The sequence below is a fragment of the Rhodamnia argentea genome, chromosome 3 (genome assembly GCF_020921035.1).
Source record: "Rhodamnia argentea isolate NSW1041297 chromosome 3, ASM2092103v1, whole genome shotgun sequence".
Taxonomy (NCBI): Eukaryota; Viridiplantae; Streptophyta; class Magnoliopsida; order Myrtales; family Myrtaceae; genus Rhodamnia; species Rhodamnia argentea.
In genome coordinates, this window is record NC_063152.1 from 7398585 (window position 1) to 7411266 (window position 12682).

Here is a 12682-nt window from a genome sequence, read left to right on the forward strand (position 1 = left end):
CGTATTATAGGGCCAGAAATCCTCTTGCATCAATAAGTTATGGCTGACTTTCACACTGGGTTGGCTTATTGGATTTTTGCTTATTCAAACATGCTAGAAAATATTCGATGTCATGTCCTCGTCATCCCTAATATCGTTAACAAACAACAAGTTTCAAATTTGGTTCCAATCCATAATATATGCAATATTCAAGATTCATAATCGATGCCCTCAAATTTCTTCTACCTTAATAAATTTTGTCAGAGTAATAGTGGAATAGGGCACGCCATCTGAAGCAACTACCAGCATTTCCCACTTTAGTCTTAGCATTTAATATCATATATGGAGGTGTGACGACAACGATTCATAGAGTTCTTCAATCTATACGCAGATTTGTTTATTATTGTGTTCTCAATAGATTAACAATATAAAATTGTAGCCACTTTTTTTATCTCCTCACATTTGACAGGTCTGAAGTAGAGTTAGTGAAGTTGGTTGTGCAAAGAGTGTTGAGAGAACTGAAGAAAAATTTTGAGTTGGTTATTTCTGAGAATTTGGTTGGAATTGAAATTCATGTGAAGAAGGTTACGGAATTTTTAGATAACACGTCTCAGGCCACCCTATTTGTTGGCATCAATGGAATGGGAGGCATTGGTAAGACTACTCTTGCTAAAGCCATTTACAACAAGCTCTCCAATCAATTTGAGTATCGTAGCTTCATTGCTGATATAAGGGAATCATGGAAGAAAGGCGTTCATCGATTCTGGAAACAGTTAATCGGTGATATATTACAGCAAGATATTGAAATTTGCGATGAGAATGAAGGGACTAATATTATCTCCTCCAGGCTTAAAGATAAAAAGGTGCTCGTTGTTCTTGATGATGTGGATAATGTCAATCGGGTGAAGCGTTTGACTGGTAATCATGATTGGTTTTCTTCGAGAAGTAGAATCATTATTACCACTAGAGACGAGAGGATTTTTAAAGGTGCTCGGGTGGACTACAAGTATGACCTTAAGGAAATGGATTCTGCTCAATCCTTGATTCTGTTTAGCAAACATGCGTTTCTAATGGACTCTCCTCCGAAGGAATTTGGGGACCTCACTCGTGAAGTTGTATCGATCACCGGAGGGCTTCCCTTATGCCTTGAGGTTTTTGGTTCATTATTCTATGGAAAAGAGTCAACAGAATGGAGAGATATGATAAAGAAGTTAGAAAAAATCCCTCGTAAGGAAGTGCAAGAAAGGTTAAGAATAAGTTACGAAGCATTAGATGATGGACAAAAACAAATATTTCTGGATATCGCTTGCTTTTTCATTGACAACGACAAGAGAATCGCATCCTACATGTGGGAGGCCTGTAAATTTTTCCCAAAGGTCAATATTGAAGAATTGAGATTTATGTCATTAATAAAAATCGAAGATGATCGTTGGCTCGGAATGCATGACCATTTGAGAGATCTAGGTAGGACAATTGTTCGCGAGAATTACGAGCGACAGCCTTGGAAACATAGTAGGTTATGGGACTCCGATGAAGCCTTGAAAGTGCTAAAGGCAAATAAGGTAACCATTTATCTTCTTTTCTTCTCTTAGTCTATGTTCTACCGTAAGAGTAATGTTGGTCCTTTATTTAGTATTTGCTCTAGTGAGCATAGAACCTTCTAATATTGGTATGCTCGTGTTATTTTATCGACGTGATTAGAAGGTAGGAGGTTGCTCCTCTTAGCATCACAGCTTATCTAGGATATTTCTTAAAGCAGTCTATATTACGAAGTTATCTCCAAGAATGAGGTACCTTCAGTTTTTTTTTTTTTTAACCAAGATCCTGAATTTCTATATTGTTTCGGCTGCGTCCATGACATATGCAATAAATTAATTGACTATGCTACTGTAAACCATAACTACTCAGGATATATAAACCATACGTTAGAGTTAATATAATATGACTAATGATGCCGCATTTATCATGAAATTTTAGTTGCTATTCCATCATGGAGAATGGAAGGGACACTTATTTTATGTGATATTACGTTAAGTATTCCATTTTACTAATATTCATACAACAAGAAGTAATTTAAAACTTACCAATTTAGATAGTACTAGAGATTATATTTTATGTAATGACCCTTAAAAAGATAAATTTTTTACTTTTTCTACATAAAAGGTCCAAGAGATAAATACTCTAAAATTATATTTTGAATAATTATGTGATTGTGTTTGCTTTTGTGAATTAATCCTAATTATGACTCTACTACTTTTTATTTATCATTTGGTTTGACTCAAGCTGTTGCTCCAAAGCCTAGCACTTACTTGCAATCTCAACGTGCGTCCCATGGATAATCTCAAGAGCCAATTCATATGTTAAAAAATTCAAAGGCAATGTGTATCTATTTTGTCTTTTGTGCTACATGATGAAATAAGCTAAACTTACCAAAGGAAAAACGGATATGCTGTATATCATTATATGCAAACACAATGGTGCTAATTTTTACTACCACTGCATGACTCCATTTGTCTATGTAATTATTTCCCAACTAAAAAGGTACACTATTTCATATCGTGAAGCCCAGCCTTTTGCATAGGGGACGAAAATGATATCACCTTTCATACTAATCTTTTTACTCATGGGACAAAAAATGACATCCGCCATCAATTCTTCCTATTCTCACTTTTAAAATCGCCCCGCATCGTCTTGCATAGCTTATTGCGCAAACATGCACAATGACTCACGTTGACCAGACCAAATAACTTATTATTATTTTTTTTTTCACAAGACACGTCATCCTTTTTGGTGTGGGTTGATATGGCTCAGCACAGTAAGCAATGTCGGGTACCCCGTAACGAATTTAACGATGATAATGGATGAAAATTGTAAAGAGGCATCTGCTTTGTTCTACGATTAAATGATTGAGCTAATTTTATTACGTTTGAAAGGTTATGTTTGTTTCGGCCGGAGATGCAGAAAGTTGGGCTTTTGTTGATTGAGACGTTTGAAAGGTTTTGCTAATTTTGTTTCTAGTACGAAAGGTTTGGCTTATTTTTGGGATTTGGCCAAACTTTAGCTATCGACTTTGAAAGGTCAAAAAAGTAGGCACATCACACAAAGAAATCATGAAGATAGATATAGGGTATCTTGGGATTTTGATAGGTAAGTTTATAGTAAGTCTTCTCTTGGATTTCTGGTGAAAGTTTTCTAAACATTTTGTCATGCCTCGACTCTCGAGCTCGCGACATCCCTACCAATATCGCAACAGGTCATAAAAGATAGCGTCCCGGGCGGGCTATCGACCTTTGCACTTACGGCACACGCGGAAACGTGAACTCTCCGGTCAACAAACAACGTGGGATAATAAAGCAAGAAATAGACACGAAAGTCATTCACAAAAGATAATTTTATTCATAAAGTTAAAGCAGATGAGTTTTAACCCTACTGAGCTACAAAAGGCATAAACAACACCATTCTTCGGGGTGGCTCACTAAGACCTTAAAAAGAAACACGGTCGGGTAAGGTTAAGCCATCATCTACTCCATAAAACTGCTCTAACAACCAGGTCCTAACATCCACGGGCTCCATCACTTGGGACTTGAAAAAGGTTTAATAACGACGGGGTGAGAAATAAATCTCGGTAAGTCAACGCCTAAGCCCAACTAGGGCGTTGATTTGCTCAGACATCCTACCAAGCAATCCCGGAAGCATCAAGTATATACTTCACCCACATGCAACCTTACCGGTCTTCGACCATGCATAATGCGATGCAGACGATTCCATAGTCAAGCCAACCAATTCAATCCATTACCAACGCATCATATCAATTTGCATGCATAGGACACCACACGAAGTCCAATTTTTAATAGATGAGGCCATATGGCCCGGCACACTAGACAGTTGGTGCCTAGCATACTAGACGATTGCTGCTCTATTGGCAGGACCGGACATCGTCCCATTACTTCGGCGATGGCAACTACTATGCCAATGTAATTCCAATCGACACGGCACGACATAGCAGGCATTCTAAAAGGAGTGTCGGTCCGTCACAAGCCGCAACCGGCATTCGATCAACCCGACGATACTGATTGACGTGCATCTGACAAGTCGTATGATTCCGAACGACATGACACAATCATGTCGGGAACATCCATTACGTGATCATTCAAGTGCATCCGACAATAATCAATCAAATTCTTATCTTTACACTTAGCTAGATGCTCATACGGTCATGATCAAAGACTCGGCACCGGGCCGTTTTCATGATAAAAATATGCAGTTTGCTTTCACTCGGTTCGCATAAACGCACATATTGTCCACCATACTTTGCATCTAATAACATGGGACTGATACCCACAATTTTCACTCATAACATCCAACACGCAAAACCAAGCATCTAGACATGCAATCGGGACAATTAGCCAACATCTTTTAATAATCTGACGATAAAGGTCAATCCAAATTTATAATTCAACTATCAAAATTCCAATCCAATCATCAATCAAGCGTCCACTCGGTCCTGTCCTATCGCTCGCTCGTGATCACACATCGACAATCATCGCCCAAATAATCGATCCGATCTAGCATCAAATAGCAGCAGACATTCTAACTAGCAAACCGACTTAATTAATCATGGCCAATTAACTTAAACCCAGTCTCTATTTAACTGACCATGATTAGGCTATCTAAACACCATATTAGGCTAATTACTCTAATTATAATAACTAATTACTGCTAATTACACTAACTAAGCACAATTAGCACCCTAATCGGGATTTAACTCACAATTAAAAATCGGCAGTCGGTGTCGGCTCGGGGTTTCAAATTACTATTCACGGATTGAGCCGAATATTGTTTACGACAGCACTATTCACGAGGTAATGTTCACCGAGCACTGTTCACCAACAAGAATTTCCACTGCGGCTCTCGGGACGACGGTGGGGCTACGATTCGGGCGGCTTGGGAGTTGGGTGAGTAGAGGGCGAGGTCGACGGGGCTCCGCGGGCTGAGTTGGAGGTCACAGCTGCGGCGCGGCGATGGCGACTCTGGTGGCCGAGGCTCGGCGGTTGGGGCGGCGCATACGGGTCTGTGGGTCACGGGACCGCCGGGGACTGTCGTCGGGATTTCGGGGCTCGCGAGTCGGCTGTGGGTTGAGGGGTGGCGGCGCACGAAGGCTCGGGCTTGTAGGGGGCACGACGGGCTGAAGGTGGGCGATTCGGTGGAGGAAGCTCGGGCTTGGCGGAGCTGGGCGTCGGACCGGTGACGTGACGTGAGCGCAGAGCTCGGGTCGAGCGGCGCGGGATGGAGGGTCGTCGGGGCTGTGGGCTAGGTTCGAGCGGCTCGCGGTGGTTCGAGCTCGGCGCGCGGCGGCTGGCGACGGAGGGGGTGAAGTGGCGGTTGGGATGGCGTGGCGGTCGCTTAAGTTGCGGGAAAAAGTAAAAAAGAAGAAGGTAAAGTTGAAGGAAGAAGATGAGCAGTGAAAGGAGGGGGGTCTGGGGGACGGCTGAAGGGACTTCCCCACCGTGGCTTGGTGGGGCCCACGGTCCTTTTAAGATTTCAAAAAATTTGGCTCACATGCATTAAGAAGGGTAAAAAGGTAAATTGTCATTTTTGGACTGAACGAAATTTTGGTGCACTGAAAGAAGGGTATTTCGGTCGACTCACGGGCTCGGCTCGGTCAGAATTGGGCTTAGGAGCGAGGATAAAAAATCCTAAAACGCAACGACTAAGGTTTTCGAGACCCAATCGAAATCGAGCGACAAATCGGGACTCGTCCAAAAATTGTCACTTACGTCTTTACGATTCGAAATTTTATATCAACTGGAATTCAATAATAATCCTTTTTATTGAACTCGGTCTCTTAACAGAGAGCCTAATTTCCAGGGCGTCACATACTTAGTTAACAGGAACAACCATTCTATATCTAATCTATTCTGATGAAGCAATTATTCCTTCATTTTGTTCATAAACAGATTATAAATTGCTATTCTCTCAAAATCAGGGGTAGTTATGCCTTGGGGGCCAAGAAAAAGTTATTCCACGTAGCCGAGAACAGCTTCAATTTTCACATTTCAAAAATGCTTTGCACTTTCAACAATTAATCTTCTTAATATACATCAAAGTTACTAGGGTTTGTTGATTATATTTATGATACTTGAGTAATTCAATTATTTATGATTATGATTTTATCACATTAAAAACTGAAATTTATGATTAAATAAGTGGTAGATATTAATATTGTCACAAATTTTAGTTCCTTGTTATTAGTTAATACTCGAATCGAAAATAAGAGTATACGTTATTTTCTTAGTAATCGCTTAAGTAGCACAGTCAAGTAATATACACAAAATTAATATGAAATTTACAGAAGGAAGTTATCCTATTTCTATTAAAAATTCATCAAATCAAATCTTGATTTTGCACATTGTAATTTGATTAAATTCCGTGCATTGGACACACATGTCCTAAGTGATAAGCTAGTGGAGCTGCAACACCGGAAAGAAGAAGATTACAAGTATTGGCTATATGAGCCATTCCAATCACAACTCTTTTTAAGATCCGAATGCTTATGACCAAATTTCAAAATGGAAGTTGACATCCTTCACTTTGTTAGCCTTTAGAAATATTGATTTTTGGCGTTAAATGAAAATCACATCTTCACATTTCTAGTCTCTTCAACACATTAATGCACGTCAATATCAATATGAACCAAATGATATTAGATTACGTTAGTTGGATATAATAGTATTCATGAACATTGGTTCTTGCTTATAGGGAACGGAAGAGATCGAGGCAATTGATATGAGTAAAGGCAGCTCAGATGGCGACATTTACACAGGTGAACAATTCAAGAAGTTGACAAGTTTAAGATTCCTTCACATGATGAAGGGGGCACATCTCATTGGTGATTTTAAGGACTCGGTTGAGGAGTTAAAATGGCTTCGATGGGAAAACTGTCCCATGAATTTTGAAGTAAACAATCTTCACGCAGCAGAATTAGTTGTACTGGAATTGTCGGGAAGCAAGATAAATAAGAGGTGGCGGGGATGGAGTTCTTTCATGGTAAGAACAAGTCTTTTATTTTATTTTATTTTTATTCTGCTTTCTGCTGTATCATCGTCACTCTAGACTAACTCCTTAACAAGCATAAAATTATTTGTTTCACCGGATGGCAGAGAAGCTCAAATTTCTCGACCTTTCCTTTTGTGAATCCTTGGAAACTACGGAATTCCTCTCAGCTTTTAAGAATTTGGAGGTTTTGATCCTCAATTATTGTTCGGGGCTGCGGCAAATCGACTTTTCAATTGGAGGCATGAAGGCCCTCCTTCACTTGGAGTTGTGCTCCTGTGAGAGCCTCACGGAGCTTCCAGCAGAAATAGGTAAATTAAAGGCGCTGCAGCAACTCCTCCCGAATAATACTCATGCCCTTTCTGAATTACCGGACAGCATAGTATCTTTGCCGAAACTAGAAATTCTAGATATTTCTTACACTGGCATAGAAAAATTACCCAATGATATTGGGAGGCTGAGACAGCTCCGAGTGTTACGTGCTTCACATTGCGAAAATATGGAAGTGGAAATGCCGGAAAGCATAGGGTTTTCGGAGAATCTAGAAATTATAGATATTTCTTTTAGTGGTATAAGAGAATTACCAAACAGTATCGGGAGGCTGAGAAAGCTCCGAGTTTTAGAAGCTTTATATTGCGAATATCTCGAAGGGGGAAATGCCGAAAGCATGTGCAATCTTTCATCCCTACAACGCCTTGATTTTCGTGGCTGCAAGAAGCTCCAATCGCTGCCGGATCTTCCTTCCAGCTTAACATATTTGGGCATCACCTGTCAAAGTCGCAAATTGCCTTCACTCTCCCACCTAGCCCGTCTCAAGGAGCTAAGAGTCAGTCTCTGTCGATTTCTCCAGTGCATCCCGGAGCTTCCACCAACAATACTAAAGGATTCAGAATGCTCTCAACAAGCGACGGGTGTTGAAGAATCAGAATTACCACAATCCCTATACACTCCCTTCAAGTTGGAAGACTTGGCAGTCACTTTTTGTGAATCTATTGAAATACTGGACGTTTCGCAGTTAATCCATCTAAGGGCGTTATTTACCATTCATTGCGAGAATTTACTTGAAGTTCGAGGTCTTGATAGATTGAAATATTTGGAATGCTTGACTATCATGTTCTGCAATTCACGGCTGGACCTTCCACAGTTCGGGGGTCCGAAGACATTGAATGTTCGTGATTGCAAAAATTTAGTCGAAATTCAAGGTCTCGATACGTTGATGTTCTTGGAAGAGCTGAGCATCTCCAGGTGCCCTTCTATTGAAAGTCTGCTTCTTCCAAAATCCGGGAGTTTGAAGATATTGAAGGCTACATCGTGCATGAAATTATCCAAAATTGATGGCCTTGATGGGTTGGAGTTCTTGGAAAGTTTGATTGTCATTGGGTGCGCTTCACTTGAGGAGTTGCACCTTCCAAAATCTGATCGCTTGAAGATATTAGATGTTGAACGTTGCAAAGTGTAAGCTGAATGGAGGGACTCTTAGTTATAGGCATGATAGGTTCCTATCAACTCTTAGACAAGGTTGGTGCCTTTAGGTGATTTTTTCGCTGACTTAACCTGCAGTTACCATCGCGTTTCCGTTCTGGGTACACCAGTTTAAGTGTCCATGAACATAAAGAACTTGAATTGGTGGGGATGTCATTTATGATAGATAGACTAGCTATGTCGCATGCAGAAATGCTTGATGCCCACATGGAGTTGGTAGGTTTAGGCCCTGCAGAATATATTCTCAATGCTGTCAGGCATCTACATTGTTTTCCTTAGATTTTTAATCCTGACTCTCACCATGTAATGCTACTTCTGGCCACTCTTCTTCCTCTTTTTAACTGATTGAGCGTTCCCTACAAGGAGATATCTAATGTATACCAGATTGTATAGGCTGGAAAGTTTCTAGCATTCTGTACTACTTGAAGTCAATTTATCTTCTTCTGATTACAGAGGGGCATCTTGTCGCATCATTTTGACTAATCAAGTTTACTGGTGGGAGTTTAACGACTTGTTAATAAGATATCTCAAGCTATGCTGCATACTTGTATGAAAATCTGGTTGAGAGGGATGGAGTTAGGAATTGGGGAAAGCGCGGAGACTAGGAGTATAGAGGGAACTGCATCCAAGTATGTTAAGTTCTTATATGACTCTATCTCTTGGTAATTCAAATTCGTAAGAGCTTAGGATTAGATGTCTAGCTTTGGCAGTTCTTGATATCTATTCCTACTGGAAAAATTTAGAAAGGAGACGTTTTTTCTCGAGAAACATCTGAATGCTTCAGGCATCATACGGTCTTCTGGATTTGGAGAACATATTGTTGAGTGCACTATAATTCTTGAGCCAACCTTTGAATGGTTTCCATTGAGATCCTAAGTTGCAGAGTAGACTTCTGATCCTTGCCTGAAGTAAGCTTTCATGGATCCACTCCACCTCGACGTTCCAATGCGGAAAAACAATTCATTTCTGGATTGAGATAATGGATTGGACGCTGCCAAAAATATATAGATTACCATCACTTTAGATAATGGATTGGTTGATGCTGCTGCTTTTCTGGTTCTCTTAGACTTCTACAATTTTATTAACCATCATCCACTTCATGAAACATTTTGCTCGGAAGAGAGTTTTTCACATAATACATTATGAATGTTATCTTGCCAATCTAGCTTTCTTTACTTAACTATGGGTATGTGGTGTGCTGTTGCAGCAGTTCTACATGCTCTGGTATAATAGTTTCTAACCTGGTATAAATATTAAGCAGAATGGGAAACTGTTTAAGAAGCTTCAAGTCTTATGCGACAGCTGTAGTGTGTCTCAACTGGGAGGAAGATGCCCAAGTAAACAGAGTATGCATGTTTCAACTTAAAAGTTGATACGACTTCTTGATCTTGATTCTTTATATCTTACTTGTTATTTCTAATGCTTTCTTTGCAGTTGAGTTCCAAACTTAGAATCTTATTTCACAGCCTAGCAGCTTTAATATGGTTGATGGAGGATTTTTTGAAATCATCAAAGGATCAGGAGGTCAATGTTTCTTGAACTTGTCTGAACTCTGACAATGCATCCTTGGAATGGTAAAGGACGTTTGCATAAACCTCCTGGTCCTTGTTTTGTGGATTTGGCTCTATATAAGGTAAAAAGCTTGGTATATAATATTTCAAAGCCAAATTTGCAAATGTGGATGATATTTTCTGTTGGAAACAGGAACATCAAATTGTGGTGTTGCTAAATAAGATGAATGATACTCATGAAAACTTGGAAGATTCTGGGATGACGATCTTGCAGGCCAGTGACTTTCCGTTTGTGCATATTGCAGGAACCACTTGTGCAAATAACTGGGAGGTGTACAAATTGAAGGTAACTCATGATATCATGAGTCCTATTCTGATCATGTCAATTCACTATTTAACACATTGATGAGAAAAAAAAAAACTAGCATACTGTGGATCTGGTTCTTTTTCGAGTTTTAAGAAGTGGCTCTGGTTGGACCGGGAACCAGAACTGTCCAGTCTGGTTTCCTAGCACAAATAGTGTTTGTCAAGAACTGTTACTGACCCTGTTCGACCGGTAACCAGGTCTACCTGTCAACTGATACCTATCAAACCTGTCAACTAGTCTGGACCAGGTCTGGGTCTAAAGAGAATTTGAAGTAGTGTTGGGTTGGGATTTGGAAGTCCAACCTTTTGTGACTAACAAGCGTGCCAACCATTTGCTTTGTTGTCTTCTTGCTTCAATTTTGGGTGGGTAATTTATTTATTGACCGTATTTTCCTAATCTATTAGAAAACATAACAGGTTGCTAGTAAGATGACATCAAGCGCGTGTAATGTTTTAAGATGCTACGGTATCTGCCGACTCACTGGGCTTCTTTTGCTCGCTTGCAGACTCACTGTGCTTCTTTTGTTCCGAGCGCGTGTCATCTAATATATGCAAAGTATTCTATCAGATGACATCACATGCAATCGTTTCAATCGGTCGAGCTGGTACGGCACGGTTCTGAAGATAGCTGGTACGGCACGGTTCTGAAGATTTTTTCTTTTAGCTTCTCACCATTTCCATTCGCAGTTTTGGATGTCTGGAAACTTATTGTTGCCCATACTCTACCCTTTGTGTATCAACTTTCAATAGACTTGCCAGTGTCGGTAACAAATTTATCTTGTTGGCTGGGTGGTGGAACTGGATTAATACTGTCCATGCTCCTTACTACATTTCCACTTAGAACCCACTCTTAAGTTTAAATGGGACTGGCATAGGTACTTTGCGCCTCTTTAGTGGACCACTTCTTGTTTGTTCCTATAGATTGACGAAGTGCAAAAGTATGCTCGAAACAAGAATATTTTTTCAGTCCAAGAAGTAAAATGTTGAAGCATTAAATTTTCCCCTAAATGTTTCAAACCAATTGAGAGGACAAAGTGCGAAAGGGGTGAATCTATAGTGGCCATACAAATACAAAAGGAATAATCATCCTCTTATGGTTGGTGCATAGCAGTCTGAGTTATGCTCCTTACTACATTTCCACTTAGAACCTACTCTTAAGTTTAAATGGGACTAGCATAGGTACATTGCGCCTCTTTAGTGGACCACTTATTGTTTGTTCCTATAGATTGACGATGTCACGCCCCGACACTCGGATACGTAATAACCCTACTAAATCGCCTCGGGTCATAATGATAACGTCCCAGGTACGCTATCGACCCACGATAACATATGGTACATGCGGAAACGAACAAACTCCCAACCATACAAAACAACAGGGATAGTCAAACATAGTACCCGTAATAGTAAGATATCAAAATACATATCTATCGGATAATAGGTAGCTCTATAGAGCTACAGACAAGGCAAGGTCAAATCCTCATCTACTCCAAAAAGAATCAACGGGTCCCAGCCTACGAACTTCATCACTTCGGACTTGAAAATGTTCCTACAAAGGGGTGAGATAAAAATACCAGCGAGTCAATGCCTAAGCCTCGACTAGGACGATGATTCGTCCGGATACAATATCAGGCAATCACATATTCATATCAATCACATGAAACTTACTTGACATTAAGTCACGCAGATGTGCATCATGAATATAACGTGAGACCATGCCAACTCGAGACGATCATCGAGGCAATCAAGAACCATGGTACACTCAAACATAAAGTAACCTTGGACATCACACGTAGTCCATTTATTAATGATGATTTTCGTGAATGAAATTCTTTGGATCCATACAACGCAATGCTGGGGTCCATTAATTTGACCCGCACAACACAATGCCGGAATCGACTTCTGATAAACAGGCATCATCCCGACTCCTTTCGGCGACGGCAACCACAAGCGATAACTCAATATCTCAAGTAGGCATTCCCCTAAAGGGCTTCGGTTCGTCACAAGCTGTGACCGGCAACCGACAATCCATGACTCGACATGGAAGGTCGGGCAATTGACAAGTCGTGTGATCCTTACAAAAAGATACGATACGAACTTCACAGGCCACGAATCATCATCCATTATGTGATCACTCAATTCATCCATTAGTCATTCCACTTACTTTATTTAAATTATAACCGGATGCCCAAAACTTGACCACAGGCCATTTTCATGCTACGTGCATCACAATAGACAATTGAATGCATATCGCTATCTACCAGCTTTTGCAAGTAAATACGGGAGGGACAGTT

At 40.3% G+C, this 12682-nt stretch overlaps 1 protein-coding gene and 1 long non-coding RNA gene across 2 annotated transcripts in view; one reads left to right on the forward strand and one right to left on the reverse strand.

Annotated features, from left to right (window-relative positions):
- Nucleotides 1-12682, forward strand: part of LOC115730827 (disease resistance protein L6-like) — a 106938-nt gene that overhangs the window by 56739 nt on the left and 37517 nt on the right. The window contains exons 2-4 of the mRNA XM_048275469.1: nt 449-1541; nt 6739-7026; nt 7133-7334. Of these exons, the coding sequence (XP_048131426.1) occupies nt 449-1541; nt 6739-7026; nt 7133-7334 (1583 nt within the window). The remainder of the gene's footprint in view (nt 1-448; nt 1542-6738; nt 7027-7132; nt 7335-12682) is intronic.
- LOC125314398 lies at nt 8615-8985 on the reverse strand. The gene is made up of 2 exons (XR_007197895.1): nt 8857-8985; nt 8615-8803 (listed from the first exon to the last, which is right to left on the reverse strand). It is a non-coding gene; the product is annotated as an uncharacterized LOC125314398 (long non-coding RNA).